Here is a 22,553-nt window from a genome sequence, read left to right as displayed (position 1 = left end):
CCATCTGCCTCCCCTTCCAACAACTTTGGATGAAGGGCGACGCAGCATAGCTACATCGGTGTTTTACAATGATCCCCGACATGCTGGACAGTATGGCTAGAAGACGACTGTCATTTAGAAGTGTGTTGGGCGTCTGCTTGAGGCCTCATCAAATATCTGATAACACTGAATGATAACTTTGATATTAAACGTAATTTCGAGAAGTACTCAAAGCCTACACGTGAAAAATACACCATGAAATTTTTAAACTAAAACTTTGTAGACTTAAGCGTAAGTTTAAATTCAACTCGAGTTTCTGCCTTAATAAACGTAGGTGAAACAGTCTTGTGAAACAGGATGAATCTTTTTGAAACAGATTATATTTCGAGCAGGAAGCAATTGACTTTCTGGACCAGATTTTGTCATTTTTTGTAGCGTTTTAGCGTCTCTTGCTATCCTTATCGTAGCATCCTAGTTGCTTCCAATACAATGTTTAAACATCCAGTCACCTCATATAACACATTTAAAGTCGAACGGCGTAAGTCTAATAAGCTGAGATAACACGATTACGATATGAAGTAGAGAGCAATACACAGTGTTAACTTCGTGCAATATGTAGTTTACTACTTGCAATTGTGATATATGAAAAGGCTGTGCAGTGGTTGTATTACAGAACCACACGTTATACACTAATTGTTCGTACCGAGGCGTAACTGTCATTTAGGATTATACACAAAAAAAGGGAAGAAATGCAGCTGTTACCGTTAGTGTGTGATTTCTTTGCATGTGACAGTCTTGCAGTCTGTACTAGAGCGGCTCTAGTCTTGATCCGTGTGGCACTTGCTGAAATAACCAGTCGCAACTCGTGAGTATACATTCAGGGTGTTAACATTCAGATACATTTGTAAACGTGAAATTAATATCATCTGCTGTATAGCAGTTAAGCTTATCAACAAGTTTATGCAACCACAGAGCCGGCCGGGGTGGCCGAGCGGTTCTAGTCGCTACAGTCTGGAACCGCGCGACCGCTACGGTCGCAGGTTCGAATCCTGCCTCGGGCACGGATGTGTGTGATGTCCTTAGGTTAGTTACGTTTAAGTAGTTCTAAGTTCTAGGGGACTGATGACCTCAGAAGTTAAGTCCCATAGTGCTCAGAGCCATTTTATGCAACCACAGGCACTTCCTATAATAATAATAACACTAATAAAAATAATAACATTAATAAGACAGCGTAAGTTCTCTGACAAAACAAAGATTTGTTCCTGGGGATTTTTGTAGTTTTGTACATAATTAAGTACAGTTTAGGGCGATAACAAAATAATGTGTAAGGTTTTGTAAGTTTCTCTTTCGCATTTTTGTATAAATGAGAATTTTCATGCTTTCTCATTTCTTCAGACACATGTACATGATTCCTAACAGATTTATTAGTTCAAGAATTTGCTTCCGGGTTGAAAATAACATATTCTTGGGCTATACCCACAGAACAACATGAGCTAACAGTACACTTCCTTGTCAAGTGTTCGCTTGAAGTCACGCTTATTTGATTTTTTCACTCTCTCAATCAAAGGATCTGTTCTCGGTGACCCTAGTTCATTTGTAGCTAGCTTCTCCTGGTAATTTACTTTACTGCTCCCAGAGTGAGGTTTCCACTCTGCAGCGGAGTGTGCGCTAATATGAAAATTCACGCTTCCCACGCCCGGGTTCGCGGGTTCGATTCCCGGCGGGGTCAGGGATTTTCTCTGCCTCGTGATGACTGGGTGTTGTGTGATGTCCTTAGGTTAGTTAGGTTTAAGTAGTTCTAAGTTCTAGGGGACTGATGACCATAGATGTTAAGTCCCATAGTGCTCAGAGCCATTTGAACCATTTTTTTTCTTTTTTTTTTTTGAAAATTCCTGACAGCTTAAGCTGTGTGCTGGATCGAGACTCGAACTCAGGATCTTTGCCTGTAGCGGTCAATTGGTCTGCCGAGTGAGCTACCCAAGCACCACTCACGACCTGTCCTCACAGCTTTACTTTCCTGTTATAATCTAAAATAGATGCAACGTATTTCTGCACACGAAAGCCGATTCCTCACAATAAACAACAAATTCCAAACACAGACTACCCAAGTAGTAACGTATACCAACATGGTCAATTGATCCATAAGGACCAAAAGCACACCGCCTTCGATCCAACATTTAAGTGAATATCAGAAAAAAACAGTGATATAGCTTTTCGTGAATTTCAGTACACACAATGTGGGCCCACAGCACTGATAAAACTGACTCGTCATAAAATCAACAGATTTCAGAAGCATGATTAAATGCTACAATGACACAATTGACGCTTATGTGCTTTAGGCCCTTACTATTCTCAGCACCTTAAATGGATTACTGTGTGACAAATTTCATAATGTAATATACTATAACTCACTCAGAAACCCACAAAATATGTTTATTGCCAGTAAAACATTAAGGTGTACTGATCTCCAATCTAATGTTACTATATAGTGACTGAATTAGCATATCTGAGAAGCGTGCCATCATCTAGCAGGATTGCAGGATTTATGCCAAGTGAACGGGGATAAAAATCTGCCGCATTGTGCACCTGATGGCACTGACGTAAGCTTCTGGTTAAGCGGCAAGGGCTAGATGTGTACAGTGTGACCCGTGGATGTTGTTTACCAAAACCCTATTATTTGGCCTATAAGGCAGTTACGTCATGTGAGTCGCCCATGCAAAAAAGCTCCTTCAAATGTGCACAACCGAAGGAGTGCTCACGACGCTCTTGCCAAGTTTCACGGAGTCTACAGGAGCAGTGGCGCGGCAGATTCGAGTGCCGTATATTTCAGACCGCAGCGTCTACATTGAAGAGCCAAGGAAACTGGTACACCTGCCTAATATCATGTAGGGCCCCAGCAAGCGCGCAGAAGTATGCAACACGACGTGGCATGGACTCGACTAATGTCTGAAGTAGTGCTAGGGGGAATTGACACCATGAATCCTCCAGGGCTGTCCATAAATCCCCAAGGGTACGAGCGGGTGGAGATCTCCTCTGAACAACAATTGCAAGGCGTCTAGATATGCTCAATAATGTTAATGTCTGGGGTGTTTGGTGGCCAGCGGAAGTGTTTAAATGCAGAAGAGTGTTCCTGGAGCCACTCTGTAGCAACTCTGGACGTGTGAGGTGTCGCATTTTCCTGCCGGAACTGCCCAAGTCCGTCGGAATGCACAATGGACACCCTTGGATGCAGACAGTTCGCTTACGTACGCGTCACATGTCAGAGTCGTATCCAGACGTATCAGGGGTCTGATATGCAGGTCCATGGATTCATGAAGTTGTCTCCATACCTGTACACCTTCATTCGCTTTATACAATTTGAAACGAGACTCGTCCGACCAGGCAACATGTTTACAGTCATCAACAGTCCAATGTCGATGTTGACGGGCCCAGGCGATGTGTAAAGCTTTGTGTCGTGCAGTCGTGCAGTCATCAAGGGTACATGAGTGAGCCTTCGCCTCCAAAAACCCATATCGATGTTTTGTTGAATGGTTCGCAGGCTGACACTTGTTGATGGCCCAGCATTGAAGTCTGCATTAATTTGCGGAATGATTGCACTTCTGTCACGTTGGGCGATTCTCTTAAGTCGTCGTTGGTCCCCTTCTTGCAGGATCTTTTTCGGCCTCACCGATGTTGGAGAATTCATGTTTTGCCGAGATCCTGATGTTCTCATAAAGGTCGTAAGGGAAAATCCCCACTTCATCGCTACCTCGGAGATGCTGTATCCCATCACTCGTTCTCCGACTATAACACCATGTTCAAACCCACTTAAATGCCACGGTAGCAGCAGTAAACGATCTAACAACTGCTCCAGACACTTGTTGTCTTATACAGGCCTTGCTGACCGCAGCGCCCTATTATGCCTGTTCATGTATCGCTGTATTTGAATACTCAAGCCTACACCAGTTTCTTTGGCGCATCAGTGTATTTACGTTTAACAGCATTCGAAGCAAAATAACAAATAAATCCGCAAGGTGCCGAACGTTAGGGTGTTCACTTGCTCTTGTGCTCTTACACAGCAGGCGTCAGTGGCAATAACTGAAAACGCAGAGGAACTTTAAAGATCTAAGTAATTCTTTCCTCTGTTTTTGTTGCTAATAGCGTTACCAGAGAGAGAGAGAGAGAGAAAATCGTGCTGTGAATTTTAGCTAGCTGTCGTCAGCGGCCATTTTTCAGAGCATCGACGCAACCTACGACGCACTGTCATGTTTAAGTTGCAAACAGGGAATAGAGCTGTACCTTCCGCTTACCACTGTTTAGCTTTTGCGCCAGATCTGGTATTAGTTATAACAACGACACTACAGATTTAGTAAACGTTTTAATGGCATCCGAAAAATTTTCAAGAAATTGTAGCTGCTAGAAAACAGAGTGTATATATCTGATTGTTCTACAACTGTGCATCTGTTTTAGTGACACAATGTCATAGAACAAAGTATGAGACACACACTACTCACTGAAAGAAAACAAAAGAACGTGGTAAAACGTAGATTGGGAGCAAGAAATTCCAGAACGAAAAGAATACCATCACAAAAATACAGCACCAACTACAATAATAATTGTAACATTAGTAGCAACAGTAATGACAGTAATTATAATAATAAGAATTCTATCAACATTAGAAATAATAAATATGGAATATTACAAGTTACTTCACTTTACATGCAGTGACCACGTAATGAGGTACCCATGGCCTAATAGTGGCAATTATATTGGCATTCTTCTGGAAAGATTTGGGAAAAGCGCGAAAAACCGTAATAATATTGGGATAAATAAAGCTGTATCCTCTTTACATGAAAAACTTACCTGCTATATGCCGTACTTCAGCGACTTAAATTTATAACTACACAGATCAAGCAGCATTAAACAAGTGAAATTATTTAATTTCTTTCATTCGTTTCCATGAGTTACATGTTCCATTTACAGTTAAGTGGACCAAAATTATTCTTACAGGAAATGAAAGGAGTGTGCCAGGAGAACAGCCTTCGTCTTGCTATTAAAAACCAATGGTTTGTCACATTTCTCAGTTGTTCGGTTCGTGTTGTACAGTGCTGAACACTTTTTGAACGAAAGATAAAGATATGCTTCCAAGACAAAGATGGTTTCTGTCTCTAATGTTCACTATATAAATGCTGCCAGGACATCCACCTTTGTGGAAAAAATAAGAGCATTCATATTGGAAAGGAAATTGCTCAGATCACGCCTCTCGCTCCAAGCGATTAATACAGCATAAAAGCGCAGCTGCAGTACAGCGACTCTGGCGACAGAAACCACGTGGCAGTATCCATGCACCTGTCGAATGGCACTCGTTTAGTATATCCGAATGGTAACGTTCATCAAAGGCGCGTCTGTAGTCGCTCGACAGCAGACAGCAAAGCGAAGTCGCGCACAGCTTTTCTGTCTCTGCCGCCACCCGATTACAGACCCGCCATTGATAAAAGGTTAACATTCGACTACATTTAATGAGTCACATTCGACAGGCGGACGGATACTGCCAGGCAGCTGGTGACGACCACAGCCTGCGCATCGAAACTGCACCTTCAGGTGGACGAATGTCCACTGCCTGCCGCCGCACGGTACATCTGCAAAGCGACAAACCCGAACCATTAGTATGTGCTTGGTTAGGTAGTCCTGTATGTGGGAAACAGTCGCTTACATACGTCTAACTCGTTTTATGTCAACAGCAAAATGAGCGGACCATCAATCGTTGCATCATCAAAAAAGCACTTGGATCGCATTTATAATAACAAACGTGTGAAATTTCGGTAGATGATTCTGAATGACATGTTCATTATCGTTACACGAAAATTAAATAAAAATTTAGTTTCTACTGTGCTACAGACAAGGGCGAGATTGACTCTCATGAACATGATGGAGTGGCTCGCAGAATATTGGAGTACAATGATGTACATGTTAGCCCTGTAATTAGCTTTATTTGTAATTTCCTTTAGGAATGGTCAGTTTCCTAAACGATTAAAGTACTGAGTAGTAAAGTTGCTTTATAAAAAAGGAGAAAGGGGTAAAGTAGACAATTTTAGACCTGTTTCTATGCCATCAACGTTTGCTGAAGTTTCTGAAAAGGCTGTGTATGTAAGGATACTTGATCATTTTATATCACACGGTCTGCTACCTAATGTACAAATTTAGAAGTCGCTTAACAACTGAAAATGCTATACTCTTTTCTCTATGAGGTACTGGATTAGTTAATGGCTCTGAGCACTATGGGACTTAACATCTATGGTCATCAGTCCCCTAGAACTTAGAACTACTTAAACCTAACTAACCTAAGGACATCACACAACACCCAGTCATCACGAGGCAGAGAAAATCCCTGACCCCGCCGCGAATCGAACCCGGCCGCGGGAAGCGAGAACGCTACCGCACGACCACGAGCTGCGGACGTATTAGTTAAACAAAAGGTTAAGAACGCTGGGCATGTTTTTTGATTTAACTAAGGCGTGTGATCTACGTCTACATGGATACTCTGCAAATCACATTTAAGTGCCTGGCAGAGGGTTCATCGAACCACCTTCACATTTCTCTATTAATCCAATCTCGTATAGCTCGCGGAAAGAACGAACACCTATATCTTTCCGTAGAGCTCTGATTTCCTTATTTTATCGTGGTGATCGTTTCTCCCAATGTAGGTCTGTGTCAACAAAATATTTGCGCATTCGGAGGAGAAAGTTGGTGATAGGAATTTCGTGAGGAGATTCCGCCGCAATGAAAAACACCTTTCTTTTAATGATGTCCAGCCCAAATCCTGTATCATTTCTGCGACACTCTCTCCCATATTTCGCTATAATACAAAACGTGCTGCTCTTCTTTGAACTTTTTCGATGTACTCCGTCACCCCTATCTGGTAAGGATCCCACACCGCGCAGCTGTATTCCAAAAAGAGAACGGACAAGCGAAGTGTAGACAGTCTCCTTAGTAGAGCTGTTACATTTTCCAAGTGTCCTCCCAATAAAACGCAGTCTTTGGTTAGCCTCCCCCACAACATTTTCTATGTGTTCCTCCAAATTTAAGTTGTTCGTAATTGTAATACCTAGATATTTAGTTGAATTTACGGCTTTTAGATTAGACTGATTTATCGTGTGACCGAATTGCTTTTAGCACTCATGTGGATGACCTCCCCCTTTTCGTTATTTAGATTCAACTGCCAATTTTCACACGATTCAGATATCTTTTCTAAATCGTTTTGCAATTTATTTTGATCTTCTGATAACTTTATTAGTCGATAAACGACAGCGTCATCTGGAAACAACCTAAGGCGGTTGCTCAGATTGTCTCCCAAATCGTTTATATAGATAAGGAACAGCAAAGGGCCTATAACACTACCTTAGGGAACGCCAGAAATCTGTGTTTTACTCGATGACTTTCTGCCAATTACTACGAGGTGTGACCTCTCTGACAGGAAATCACAAATCCAGTCACATAACTGAGACGATATTCCATAAGTACGCAATTTCACTACAAGCCGCTTGTGTGGTACAGTGTCAAAAGCCTTCCGGAAATCCAGAAATACGGAATCGATCTGAAATCGCTTGTCAATAGCACTCAACACTTCATGTGAATAAAGAGCTAGTTATGTTTCACAGGAATGATGTTTTCTAAACCCATGTTGACTGTGTGTCAATAGACAGTTTTCTTCGAGGTAACTCTTACTGTTTGAACACAGTATATGTTCCAAAATCCTGCTGAATATCGATGTTAACGGTATGGGCCTGTGATTTAGTGGAATACTCCTGCTACCTTTCTTGAATATTGGTGTGACCTATGCAACTTGCCAGTCTTTGGGTACGGATCTTTCGTCGTGCGAACGGTTGTATATGATTGTTAAGTTTAGAGCTAATGCATCTGCATACTCCGAAAGGAACCTGATTGGTGTACAGACCGGACCAGAAGACTTGCTTTTATTGATTTAAGTTGTTTCACTATTCCGACGATATTTACTTCTTCGTTACTCATGTTGGCAGCTGTTCTCGATTCGAATTCTGGAATATTTAGTTCGTCTTCTTTTGTGAAGGCATTGCATTGCATTGATCACAAAATATTGCTCCAGAGGTTAGGCTATTACGGAATACGGGGAACAGCTCACGACTGGTTCACCTCTTACTTTAGCAACAGACAGGAAAATGTCATTATTCACAGTGTTGAGAATGGATGTGATGTGGGGTCTGAGTGGGGTACGTTCAAATGTGTTGTGCCTCAGGGAACAGTGCTGCGGCCACTCTTGTTCCTTATTTATATAAATGATATGCCCTCTAGTATTACAGGTAACTCTAAAATATTTCTGTTTGCTGATGACACTAGCTTGGTAGTGAAGGGTGTGTGTGCAACATTGGCTCGGTTTCAAATAGTGCAGTTAATAAGTTCATGGCATGTAGAAAATAAACTAACGCTAAACCACAGTAAGATTCAGTTTACTGTTTCTAACACGCAATTCAACAAAACCTGACGTTTTAACTTCACAGAATGAGCATACGATTAGTGAAACTGAACAATTCAAATTTCCAGGTGTTCAGATAGATGGTAAACTGTCGTGGAAAGCCCAAGTTCTGGATCTTGTTCAAAGACTTACTGCTGCCATTTTCATTATTCGAACGGTATCTGAAGTAACTGATCGTTCGACACGAAAATTAGTCTACTTTGCTTATTTTCATTCGCTTATGTCGTGTGGTATTATATTTTGGGGTAACTCTTCCCATTCTAAAAGGATATTTTTGGCTCAGAAACGGGCGGTTCGGGCAATGAGTGGTGTAAGTCCACGAACCTCTTGTCGACCCCTGTTCACGAGTATGGGTATTTTGACTTTGGCCTCTCAATATATACATTCCTTACTGTCATTTCTTGTCAACAATATTAGCTTGTTCCCAAGAATAAGCAGCTTTCACTCAGTTAATGCTCTGTAGAAATCAAGCCTGCATTTGGATCGGGACTTCATTAACTCTTGTGCAAAAATGTGTACAGTATACTGCTTCATCCATTTTCAATAAGCTACCACAAGAATTCGAAAATTTTAGCAGTAATCCACCCGATTTCAAACCGAAACTAAAGAGTTCCCTCGTGGGTCACTCCTTCTACTCTGTCGAGGAGTTCCTTTAAAAATTAAGCTGATTCTTGTTGTATTGTTGATTGCGTTTACTTAAACATATGGCTTGACTTTTTTCGGGATCATAAACATTTTGTTTTTATATGTTATTACTTTTATGTTGTAATTTCATGTACTGACACGTTCCATGACCTTGGAAATTTGCTCGTCGGTTTCGTCTTGCGGAACTTGACGTGTAAATAAATAAATAAACGACAGCATCATCTGCAAACAACCTAAGACGGCTGCTCAGATTGTCTGCTAAATAGTTTATAAAGCTAAGGAACATCAGAGGGTCCATAACACTATTTTGGGGAACGCCAGAAATTACTTCTGTTTGACTCGATGACTTTGCGTCAATTGCTACGAACTGTGACTTCTCTGACAAGAAATCACGAATCCAGTCATATGACTGAAACGATATTCCATAAGCACGAAATTTCACTGCAGGCCGCTTGCGTGATACAGTGTGAAAAGCCTTCTGGAGATCTAGATAGACGGAATCAGTTTGAAATCCCTTGTCAAAAGCACTCATTATTATAATGCACATTACTATGGCAGGCCACGTAATTTTTATTGAATGGCGCATTACACTTCAAAGAGGCACAGATAGGTATTATTTTTCAACTTAGTCACTAAATCTCTGTAAACAACGGTCGCAACTTTCTACCACTCGTTCAAATCCTGGACGATACAAACCCGCTCCTTGGTCACGGAGCCATTCGAGAACCGCTGTGTGAACGTCCCCATTATTGGAAAATCTCTTTGCCGTCAGATGCACTTCCCCCGTTGCCTACATATTCTCGTCTACAGTGGATGTCGATGGCCTTCATTCCTGCTCAGCATCAGCCAGGTCTGTGCGGCATTCGTAAGTTTGTTGGCACGATTCCGCTATGGCCGGCCGCACCATTGAGTTTCTTTATTGTACCGCCAGACTTTCATGCTGAATCTGCAATTTAGACGTTTTGCCCACAAAAATCGGCCTGTCCCTCGTACTTCAGCTTTGCAGTACGTTTCTGTTGGTGCGCCATTTCAGTTGCACACGCTCATGCACTTGCTATCCATACCGCAGCAGAAATGTATCAGTAGGAAACCCATAAGATGTACTCTCTTTTGAAAACGCCCCTCTATTGTTTCGCCATGGTCTTAGTGTGAGGCGACATGTGTAACTTACTTTTTGAAATTCTTATGTGCATTATTTGCCTTTCAGACACTACAGTTTCGCAACGAAGGCAAGAAAAGACGTATGGGGATTAACTTTACATAGGCTGTGTACTCTATAGACACGAGCACAAACACAGTCGCAAAAAGATGGAGAACGAAGTCAACGACAAGTCTTCTGTAGGAGTCGCACCGTTGTTGGACTGCCGTGACACAGGGAAACCACAAAATCTAGGTAACTAGACAGGAATCTGAACCTTGCTTACCAGAAAATGAATTTAGTGCATTAGCCATTGGAACACAGTTCTCGATTTACAGCCTTGGGGGTTACCTAATAAGCATTAGGGATAAGAGGGCTAGCTAATGACTAGTTCCGAGTGTAACTGGCAGATAGGATAAAAAAAAGTAGAATGACGCGTACTTCAAATAAGCCAACAGTTTTAGTGAAACATTTATCACAACCAAAACACATTAATATAGGTTTCATTCAGAATAGCATTATATGATTATTATTGTTATTGATATACATCAACGACTTCGCCGTTAGTGTCAGTAACGGGCCAAAACTTCTCTTTAATGACAGCAATGCTATAGTCGCTGAGAAACCAAGAGAATTCCGTGCCGAAAAGGAAGGTAAATCCTTAAGGAGCTTACAGTTCGTCAATAAGAAATAAAGTGACATTGCACATAAAGAAAACTTATGCAATGAATTTCAGTTTGAAGAGGATAAATGATTCTGTTACATTAAGTGTAGATGGCACCTTGTTAGTGTGTGCAACAAATCCCAAATTTCTAGGAATCAATGCTGATTATCTGTTAAATGGTATGACCGCACAAAGGTACTTGCAAACAGGAAGTCAGTAGCATAGTATGCCCTCAGACTTCTGTCATCAGTATCTAACAGTCCATACTGATTCAAATTTCTCATGGTTTCCCTAAATTACTTCAGGCAAGCGCCGCGATGGTTCCTGCTGTGAGAGACTGCGACCGACTACCTGTCCCATCTTTGCCATACTAGATCTGTAGATATGTAAATGTCTGTATATGTGTATTACTTTATTTCTATTATAAGGGGCGTTCAAAACGAGACGAGCCGGAGGCGTAATTACAGAAACCAGTACCTCTATGTCAGAAGTATTGACCCTGGCTATTGAGACACTTGTCCCACTGTGACACAAGGTGAATGGCTGTCTCATAAAATTCCAAGGGCAGCGATGTTAACCAGTTCCGCAACAACAGCTGAACGTCGTGCCCCTCAGAGCCTTTTTTAAGGGGACCAAAAATGGCGTAATCACTGGGAGAGAGGTCCGGACTGTATGGACGGTGGGCTAGAACCAGCTGGACATTGTAATCGGTAATGCACTGTGGTGCTCCAGACCGTACATCATCGACTAACAACACCGGTCCTTCCTTCAAGCCCTTGTGCCACACCTTGACTCTTGCAAGGGTCATGCAGTGTTTGCCGCATACCTGTGACATTCGTCGATGAATGTCCGGTCGTCCCACTCCTTCCAGAACAACAACTCTTAGCACTTCTTTTGACGCCTCCATGTCACTGTTTGCAATGCTACTGGCAGCGTTGGACGACTGTTGCATGCTGCTGCTAGCTGTGTATAGTCACGTGGCGTACAAGCGTGCCCTCCAGCGACGGGCTGTGACTTACACGCCCTGGTCGGAACCACACCTCTTTACACACGCCATGATATTACCCTTCTGTCACCTGTTTACGCATTCAAGACTCCGGATCACGCCTTTTTGAACGCCCCTTATACTCTAAAATTGTAATACCAAGACATGTCCAATATTCTAGTAAAAGGAGATCTACGGGTGAATAAAACTACTATTGTTACTACTAGCACTTACCTCATCCGAAAGAGCGTTATTGATGTTCACCACAAGAGTGCTCGAATTAATAGTTTTGAAGAAGTCTACAAGATCAGATGAGTTCTTGACGGGGTGTCCCAGGTACTCTGCGAAGCGTACTGATCTGTCTGTTGCGTTCCTGGAGAAGGCCCATGGGCTTAACGCCGTTCCACTCATTGCTACTGCATTTTTGTATAGACCTGTTTAGAAACAAACGCTGCATGTTAATGACTGTTTCTACAATTATTACGTTCTAATGAAACAAACATTTCTTTTCTTTAAAGTATATTTTAACGCCCATTGTATAACACTCATGTGAAAAACATTGCCTCTCCGCGAAGAGAAATCATTCTTTTGCGTGTCTAATTATCTCTCCACAAATACGAATGATTCGTTTGCGTGTTTGTGGCGTGTACATTAGTTCCAAACTCGATGATGTTGTCTCGCTGCATGCTGCATGTAACACAGTACTTGATGAGAATGGACACTGCTTATACTGCCTGAGCTATGCAAGCACAGCTGTTGCCCCACATAGCTGCATGGATCACTTCTTTTTCTTTTTTTTTAAGTCTTTATTGATAACATCTATTATATTTATACAAAATGAACGCACCACCTTAGTGATTAGTGGGTCGTAATACTACTACAGTGTTATGTATTTCAGCAGCTATTATTGTTGTTATTACTATGATACAATGTTTATTATTGTGAGCTACAGACAGCTACAGACTTCTTTGGCTAATGGCTCTGAGCACTATAGGACTCAACTGCTGAGGTCATTAGTCCCCTAGAACTTAGAACTAGTTAAACCTAACTAACCTAAGGACATCACAAACATCCATGCCCGAGGCAGGATTCGAACCTGCGACCGTAGCGGTCTTGCGGTTCCAGACTGCAGCGCCTTTAACCGCACGGCCACTTCGGCCGGCTACAGACTTCTTTGTAGAACTTCGACACGAAGAACTTTCGTAACAGCAACGAACGGACTAAGTGTTGTGAACAGGCGGAGACTATTCTAATGTGGCTCTCCAATAATGTTGCATTTAAATAGTGGTCTGCTTCCGGGAGAACATCCGTAAACACACTATTAATCAGTCAGGTAGAGAAATCCTTCGTGCTGACAAGTTGCGTTTACTGAAGAAAGACTTGTTATTACAACAGCACACATACTTTAAACTAATTTTGCTAACTAGCCACCCTCTGTTCATTGAAGTTTGTGACAATGGAACGAGTCCCTTCTACATCTGCGGTTGTACTCCTCAAGCCATCTCTCGGAGAGTGACGGAGGGGAATTTGTGTACGACTGTCACCTCGCCCTTTTTCTGTTCCAGTCATTTATGGATCACGGAAAGAACGAATATCTCTAACTTTGTTTTCATGGTCTTTTGCAGGATATACACTGTGTGATCAAATGTATCCGGACATCCCAAAAAACATACGTTTTTCATATTAGGTGCATTGTGCTGCCACCTACTGCCACGTATTCCACATCAGCGACCTCAGTAATCATTAGAGATCTTGAGACAGCACAATGGGGCGCTCCGCGAACTCACGTTCGTTGAACGTGGTTCAAATGGCTCTGAACACTATGAGACTTAACTTCTGTGGTCATCAGTCCCCTAGAACTTAGAACTACTTAAATCTAACTAACCTAAGGACATCACACACATCCATGCCCGAGGCAGGATTCGAACCTGCGACCGTAGCAGTCCCGCGGTTCCGGACTGCCTTCGACGTGGTCAGGTGATTGGGTGTTACTTGTGACATACGTATGTACGCGACATTTCATCACTCCTAAACATCCCTAGGTCCACTGTTCTGATGTGATAGTGAAGTGGAAACGTGAAGAGAAACGCACAGCACAAAAGCATACAGGCCGAACTCGTCTGTTAACTGACAGAGATCGCCGACAGTTGAGGAGGGTCGTAGTGTGTAATAGGTAGACATCTAACCAGACCACCACACCGGAATTGCAAACTGCATCAGGATCCACTGCAAGTACTACGAAAGTTAGGTGGGAGGTGAGAAAACTTGGATTTCATAGTCGAGCGGCTGCTCGTAAGTCACACATCACGCCAGTAATTGCGAAACGACGCCTCACTTGGTGTAAGAAACGTAAACATTGGACGACTGAACAGTGGAAAAACTTTGTGTGGAGCGACAAATCAGGGTACACAATGTGACGATCCGATGGCAGGGTGTGGGTATGGCGAATGCCCGGTGAACGTAATCTGTCAGGATGTGTAGTGCCAACAGTAAAGTTCGGAGGCGGTGGTGTTATGGTGTGGTCTTGTTTTTCATGGAGGGGGGTGGCACCCTTTGTTGTTTTGCGTGGCACTATCGCAGCACAGGCCTACATCTTTGTTTTAAGCACCTTCTTGCTTCCCAGTGTTGAAGAGCAATTCGGGGATGGCGATTGAATCTTTCAACACGTTCGACCATATGTTCATAATGCACGGCCGGTGAGAGAGTGGTTACACGATAGTAACATCCCTGTAAGGGACTGGCCTGTAGAGAGTCCTGACCTGAATACTATAGAACACCTTTGGGATATTTTGGAACGCCAGACCTCACCGGCCGCCGACATCGATACTTCTTCTGAGAGCAGCACTCCGTGAAGAATGGGCTGCCATTCCCCAAGTAACCTTCCAGCACCTGATTGAGTGTATGAGTGCGAGAGTGGAAGCTGTCATCAAGGGTAAGAGTCGGCCAACAGAATATTGAATTCTAGCATTACCGATAGGGGCGCTATGAACTTGTAAGTCATTTTCAGCCAGGTGTCCGGACACTTTTGATCACATAGTGTATGTAGGAGGAAGCAATATATTGGCTGACGCTTGTGGGAATGTACACTCTCGGAATTTTAATAGTAGACCATAAGGTGAAGCTGAACGCATCTTGCATCGTCTGCCACTGGACTTGACTGAGTATGTCCGTGATGCTTTCGTGCGTACTAAATGAACCAATAACGAGATGTGCTTCTCTTCTTTGGATCTGTTCTATGTTCTCTATCAGTCCTAGCTGGTGATGATACCAGACTAACAAGAAATGTTCAACTATATGTACAGAGTTTCTCCATCTTGGGTAGTCTGTCAGTTCAATGAAAGTTTTCAACAGTAAACAGTTTCACTGTACACTTAAGATATTGTTAATGTTCACTAGGAACTACTAATATCTCCTTTTTTGCATTCTGTAGGCGCTCCTAACATTCTGATATGCATCTTGTACATGCATCCAGTGATCTGTTAATGCAAAAAAAGTATTACTTTTCCTCCGCTAATTAGTAAAGCCCAAAAATGATACTGTTGACTGAAAGTGATAAATAGTACGATAAACCGTGATATTGCATTTTGCAGGACAATTTTGCAACCATTATATCTCATTATCGCACAAAAAACACTTTAAAAGTGCGAGCAACTTCAACTATTTGGACAGTTAATTCAAGCTCATAGTGCAGACAGCCCTGAATTTTGTTTTCGACGCCCGCCTCTTCTAAAGGCTGGTCGATTTGCGGCTGAACCGTGGCTGTGGTTTCTTGCATACCACATACGTCCACCACGCAATCTGCATTGAAGAAAACATTTTACGAGTCATTAATAAAGACTGATGTAGTACATCTAACAATATGTTCCTTCTTGTAGAGGACGTATATCCTTGTTTTTTTTCACAAAATATGTACCTTAGCGGCTACTGGGCAACTCAGTGTGACGGAAGTTAGAGCAAGGTAACTGTTGAACGCCTGTCATAGTCGGCCGTTCTACGCCGTCTGTTGCTGAACGAACTGGCAGCAAGCACGCTATTCGGTTCGTGAGCGTTGTCCACCAAAAGAAATATAACAAAGTACGAGGGTCATTCTAAAAGTGAAGAACATTTGTTTCTTCTGACACGTTATTCGAGATGTGGAAAGGAAACTTATTTTACGTCTTATTTTGGCTTCTTAGCTGTTTTTCTACTTTTTCGCCATTCAAATTCAAGCAATTGTCGCAGAGCTGACAAGCTTTCCGGGATCTTACAATCAGTTACTAACGTCCTCTTTCAGTTCTTTGTCATGTCCATGGTATTTTCTCCCCGAACAATCCTTCAGTTCGAAGAAGGTTTGGAGATGGTAATCACTCCGGGCTGTATGCTGAATATTCAGAATTTCTCGCTTAAGCTGCCGAAGCAAATCATTCGTCAACTGAGCAGAACACGAGTGAGTCTTATCGTTATGAAGCACACTGCCGCGACAACAGTCCACGCCAATTGTTTTGAACGGCACGGCACAATCGATGAAGGACGGGTCTGTCAATAAGTCACTCACTCATGGTCGCTCCTCCTCTGGCCGTAAAGTCGCCTTCCAAGCCCAAACCTCTGTGGCTATTACCTTTTTGCTGCTGATTCTTTTTGTGTGTGTGTGTGGGGGGGGGGGGGGGGATCTCGAAAGATGCCATTTAATAATCTGGGGCTTCCTTTCTTTACTTTTAGGTGAAAAACAGATCTCGTTTTAATGGGAAACCCTTACACGTAGATTATATTTGTATGATTACCTAATTCCGTTCGCCGGCTGCGTGTATTTGTCATATAAGAATGCAGGTAGTCTTCTCAGCTTCCAAACGAAATTATAAGTTTAATAAATTGCTTTCAAACCACGTAAAAAAGTAGGTAGCAGAAAAATATTTGTTGTATGCTCTGGAGAAAGAGACACTCAGGGACAGGCGACGCAAGGGCCATCTTGCAGTGAAAGATAAAGATGTTGAATAAAATCAGGGACAATGGGGAGACTACAACGCCGGCCGTTGAGGCCGAGCGGTTCTAGGCGCTTCAGTCTGGAACCGCGCGACCGCTACGGTCGCAGGTTCTAATCCTGCTTCGGGCATGGATGTGTGTGATGTCCTTAGGTTAGTTAGGTTTAAGTAATTCTAAGTTTTAGGGGACTGAAGACTTTAGATGTTAAGTATCATAGTGTTCAGAGCCATTTGAACCATTTTGGAGACTATAACACTCTCTGTATATAGGCTCTCTACATGATAGACGAAGCGAGCGCCATCTGCGAGCGGAAAATCAAGGACAGACCTCACGGATGACGTCCTCAATGAGTGAATGAAAAACTTAATATCAGCAGCACCTGTATCAACAATAAAAATGTTTTCTGCAGTAGCTACCTAACAATAGGATTACTATATGATTTCGGTAGGCCAATGTTGGGGAGAAGGGGAGAGAGATATTTTAGCATATTGACATTTAAAAAGTTTTTTTCCCGAGATCATAAAAGGAATAGGGACTATGAATTGATAAAAAGTTTCGATATTCGATCAGTTCGAATTGTACTTTCTTGTAGACTGCAGTGCAGTGTAAGTTAGTGGGAGGAGTTAGTTTTCGTTATCCATATTTTAGTTTGCTTCTGATTCATAGGTCTTGCAATTAACTACAGCAGTGTAGCATAAAATAATTTCTGGAGTTTTCTGTTGCTGTAAGTAGTTAATTCTATAACGGATCAGCACACTGCACGTATGTGGGACTGAATATTACTGTCTTTCCAGAAAGTGGCGTAGCAGAACGTCTTAGCTTAAAGTAAACGAAAATAAAAACTCCATTCCACGAGATCTGACGGAATGAGTGACCTACATTGTGGCAGTTGCAGGGCTGTTTCCCCTTAAGAGATTACAGATGCTTTCTGTTAAACAACCATCTTCTAGCTCTTCTGCATATGCCTAGCAATTATGCCTCCTAGCGTGCGATGTGGGAGAAGCAATTACGTCATTTACTTGAGTACATATTTTTTGTAATCTGCGGACTGCAGGTTGTAGCTCTCTAAAGCCACTATAGCAATAACAAAAGTGCCTTACTGATCGTAACATCACTCATCATTGATTCTTTAATAACAAACTCATCTTATTTCGGGTACAGTTTTAGGGCCCTGTATCGTAGCTGCTGAGTTTTTTTCCAGCTTTTTTCTGCATAAGCACTTCGATTGTTTACAGGATGAACCCCGATAGCACGATTAACGCTGTTGTACCATTACTGCCACAGGTGAAGTAATACAAAAGGACTTTTGTCGACAGTTAGCATACGAAGAGTTTTGTCCTACCGAAATCAACATACATACATCGGGTAGTCTGCAGTCTGATAATGTATACAGTAGCAGAACTTTATTATTTGTCTAAAATAATACACCGAGGTGAAAATAGTCATGAGATACCTCTTAGTATTGTGTCGGACATGCTTTTGCCCGGCAACTCGACGTGGCTTGAACTCAACAAGTGTTTGGAAGTCCCCTGCAGAAATATTGTGTCACGTTGCGTCTATCTGCCCGTCCGAACAGGTCTCACTAGGTCCAGCGGTACCGACCGACCGCCGTGTCATCTTGAGCCGATAGGTGTCAGTGGCTCCACATATGGAGAAGCATGTGGTCAGTGTACCACTCTCCTGACCTTTGTCAGGCTTCGTGAACGGACCCGCAACTTCACAGTCAGATTGCTACCCATTGGTCTCACAAGGGCTGACACCACTCCATTTGCCAATAGCGCTCGTCAGATCCAGACAATCACTTATCCAATTGCTAGCCAAGCCCGACAGCGATTAATTTCGGTGATATGACGGAAAAATTGTGTAAGTGTTGCCGGTGCAGAATTATGTCCACGAACCGACCTATCGGTTATGTTCCATAAATGTTCGATGGGTTTCATGTTGGGCGATCTGAGTGACCAGGTCATTCCCTCGAATTGTCCAAAATGTTCTTCAAGCCAATCACAACAACTCTGCAAGGTGTCATGTTGTATTGTCCTCCGTAAAAATTCCATCATTTTTGGGAACATCAACATGGATGGCTACAAATGGTCTCCAAGTTGCCGAACATAACTAGAGTTCCCAGTAAATTATATGTAAACACAGCCCACTTCATTATGGAGCCACCACCGGCTTGCACAGTGCCTTGTTGACAACTTGCTTCCATGACTTCGTGGGGTCTGCGTCACACTCGGACCCTATCATCAGCTGTTACCACGGTTTCACAGTCGTCTAGAGTGCGACAGATATGGTCACGAGCCCAGGAGGCGCTCTGTGGGCGATGTCGTTCGCAAAGGCATTCGCGTCAGTCGTCTGCTGCCATAGCCTCTTAACGTCAAATTTCAACCCCCACCGCACTGTCCTAACGGATACCTTCGTCCCACTTCCCACATTGATTTCTGCGATTATTTCACTCTGTGTTGGTTGTCTGTTAGCACTGACAACTCTCTGCAAACGCCGCTGCTTTCGGTAGTTAAGTGATCTCGGAATACTGAATTCCCAAACGATTTCAGAAATAGAATGCCCCTTGCGTCTAGATCCAACTACCGTTCGGCGTTCAAAGTCTGTTAATTCCCGTCGTACAGACATGATGGCATCTGATACGTTACACATAAATCATCTAAGTGCAAATGACAGCTCCGCCAATATACTGCCCTTTTATACTTTGTGTACGAGATACTACCGCCATCTGTACATGTGCATATCGTCACCACTGACTTTAGTCATCTCGATGTGAACGAAATACTGCCGAGAGCGCCCAGTTTGCAACTTAAGATGGTTACACTGAGAGGGGACGAGAGACTGAAGTAACACCCCTGACTTTAGTCATCTCGATGTGAACGAAATACTGCCGAGAGCGCCCAGTTTGCAACTTAAGATGGTTGCACTGAGAGGGGACGAGAGACTGAAGTAACAATAGGAAGAGTTTGATCAACATTGTAGTTGGGGTGGAGATAAAGGGACTGTCTAGTGGAGATTTAAAAAATGGGACCCGTTGTGAGAGACAGGCAAGAAAACACACGTACGGATTAAGGTGAACTGTCCGTCGAAGAACAAAGATGCTCTACTAAACCTAGAGGCAAAACTACTTGTGAAGACTAAACACTAACACTTTGTGGGTACTTATGGCCCTCCAGCACTGAATTTCGTTACAAGACATCCTGCGAAGTATTACTTAATGCCTTCCCTAAAAGCTACATGGAACGGATAGATAGGAAACCCATTCATGATGGAAATATGTTAGATTTAAAGGTAACAAACAGACCGGGCCTCTTAGAGGATGTCCACAACGAAACTGGTGTCAGTGACTATGAGGCAATTATAGCAGCAATGAATAACAAATGGCAACTAAAACAAGTAGAAAATTTAATGCATGGTCCAGTCACTTCAATGTGACCACCGCCTGCCTTTGGCGTCAAACTGTAATAAAAAAATGGTTCAAATGGCTCTGAGCACTATGGGACTTAACATCAGAGTTCATCAGTCCCCTAGAACTTAGAACTACTTAAACCTAACTAGCCTAAGGACACCACACACATCCATGCCCGAGGCAGGATTCGAACCTGCGACCGTAGCGGTCGCGCGGTTCCAAACTGAAGCTCCTAGAACCGCTCGGCTACACCGGCCGGCCACACGTAACAAAAAAAAGAAAACCTAACGGTGAATGCCATAATGTATAAAATTGCAAGACTCTGAGAGCGTGCATATGAAAAAATCCAGACGAGTTGGTGTATAAAGTCTCTGTTCTGCCACAGGAGTGAATCACGTCGATGAGATAGCAAACTCCCCAGATTTAAACCAAATTGGGGTTCTGTGGGACCACCTCAATCGGTGTGTTCGCGTCATAGATTCTCATCCCAGAAACCTACCGCAGCTGTCAACAACTTGGACTCACCATGGCTCCACATGTCTGTCGGTACCTTGCAGAACCACACTGACGCTTTCCTACACGTCTCACGTTGCAAAATGTAGTTATTCAATCTTTTGACAAGTGGCACGTTACTGTAACTGGCAGTGTATGATCAGCGAATTAGACAAAGAACGAGTAGCTCCATATCTCAATGACGAACTTGAATCTTTTATCTCAAGACAGGAACTTGTAGAGCATCTACTGGTCGAGTTTAAAAGATTAGTTGACCACCCACTGGACCGATGTATACTCACGAAGGAAGATTTCCAATTGTCAATAAGTGATATTAATGAAATCCGGCGGGTGTGTAGAGGGCATAAAATAACGCAATACGGTATTTTTTGGTTTCTGCAGAGTTTCACTTTCAAGGGGTAAAACAGACCCCGAAAGATAATTTGGCGTTTCAAGTTTAGAGGCAATATCTTCGAAAAGATGATGTATAAAAATGTTTTTCATATGAAAGTTGGTATGTAATTAAGTGTATGGTCTAAAAATGTTATGTTTTAAGCATTTCTTTATAGGCTGCCATTATTGAAATGACTGTGTATCATAATAATGAGTTACTTGTTTTCACCAACCAACAAAATGCACTCATGTGAAACGGTAAACTAAGAAACAAAAATTAAAAAGAATGTAATGAGTAAAGCAAGAATTTAAAACATAAAACATGTATAAGTAAAATAAATAATTAGAATAATAATGAATGTTTAGATATTTTAAGTATGTGTGTTGAAAATACTCCACCAGTAGAGGGTTCATAAATGGTTCAAATGGCTCTGAGCACTTTGGGACTTAACGTCTGAGGTCATTAGTCCCCTAGAACTTAGAACTACTTAAACCTAACTAACCAAAGGATATCACACACATCCATGCCCGAGGCAGGATTCGAACCTGCGACCGCAGTGACGCGCGGTTCCAGACTGAAGCGCCTAGAACCACTCGGCCACTCCGGCCGGCCCAGTAGAGGGTACACAGCTTATTTTGCAAAAATGGTATATCAAAAACCAGCTGTTTATGCATGGATGTATGTAACTTGAAAGCTTCTTTAATTTATGTAGTAAAAAAATTTTACAATTTTCAAACAATAAAATACGTATTGGATTATTTGCCCTCTCTGCACACTCGCTAGATTTGATTAGTATCGTTTATTGAGACTGGGGAATGTTCCGTTGTTAGTAGAACAGTTCATGACGGTTAAGATTCTCCATGGTATAATGTCATTGTAAAAACAAGGAGAGACTACTGCATAACATGGATACAACGAAGCATAGAGCTGTAAGTTGAACATGCTGAATGAAACGCGTTTGGCAGTGAAGAGAGCAATGCGTGCAGCATTCAGTCACTACCGTAGGAGAATGTTGTCTACAGATCTTTCAGAAAATCCTAAGAAATTCTGATTTTGTACACGGTGTTTTCGCAAGAGAATATAAAAATTTAACAGGACATGTAGGTTGCTCCACTGAACAATTGGAAGTAGGAAACCTGGGGTCGGAGAAGTCAGCTTAAGATGATAATATGAATAAAATAACATTGCTGTGTATTTTTTTCATTTACATTAGTTACAGTTAACTGCAGATACCATCATTGACACAATGAACGTATCATTTGTACTGTATCTTACAAAATGTTCTGAAACTGACGGCCCTCAACCTCATCGCAAGCATGACATAGGCGAACATTGACAAACATCCTTAGTGCGTTTCGAATCACATGACACGCAGCTACAATTCTGGCAACTAATTCCTC

At 42.4% G+C, this 22,553-nt stretch overlaps 1 protein-coding gene across 1 annotated transcript in view; it reads right to left on the bottom strand.

Annotated features, from left to right (window-relative positions):
* Window positions 1-22,553, bottom strand: part of LOC124596258 (esterase FE4-like) — a 91,983-nt gene that overhangs the window by 30,841 nt on the left and 38,589 nt on the right. The window contains exon 6 of the mRNA XM_047135331.1: window positions 12,134-12,333. Within this exon, the coding sequence (XP_046991287.1) occupies window positions 12,134-12,333 (200 nt within the window). The remainder of the gene's footprint in view (window positions 1-12,133; window positions 12,334-22,553) is intronic.

Source organism: Schistocerca americana, chromosome 2 (genome assembly GCF_021461395.2).
Source record: "Schistocerca americana isolate TAMUIC-IGC-003095 chromosome 2, iqSchAmer2.1, whole genome shotgun sequence".
Taxonomy (NCBI): Eukaryota; Metazoa; Arthropoda; class Insecta; order Orthoptera; family Acrididae; genus Schistocerca; species Schistocerca americana.
The sequence above is the reverse complement of the archived record's forward strand: the minus strand, read 5'-3'. Positions and strand labels throughout refer to the sequence as shown.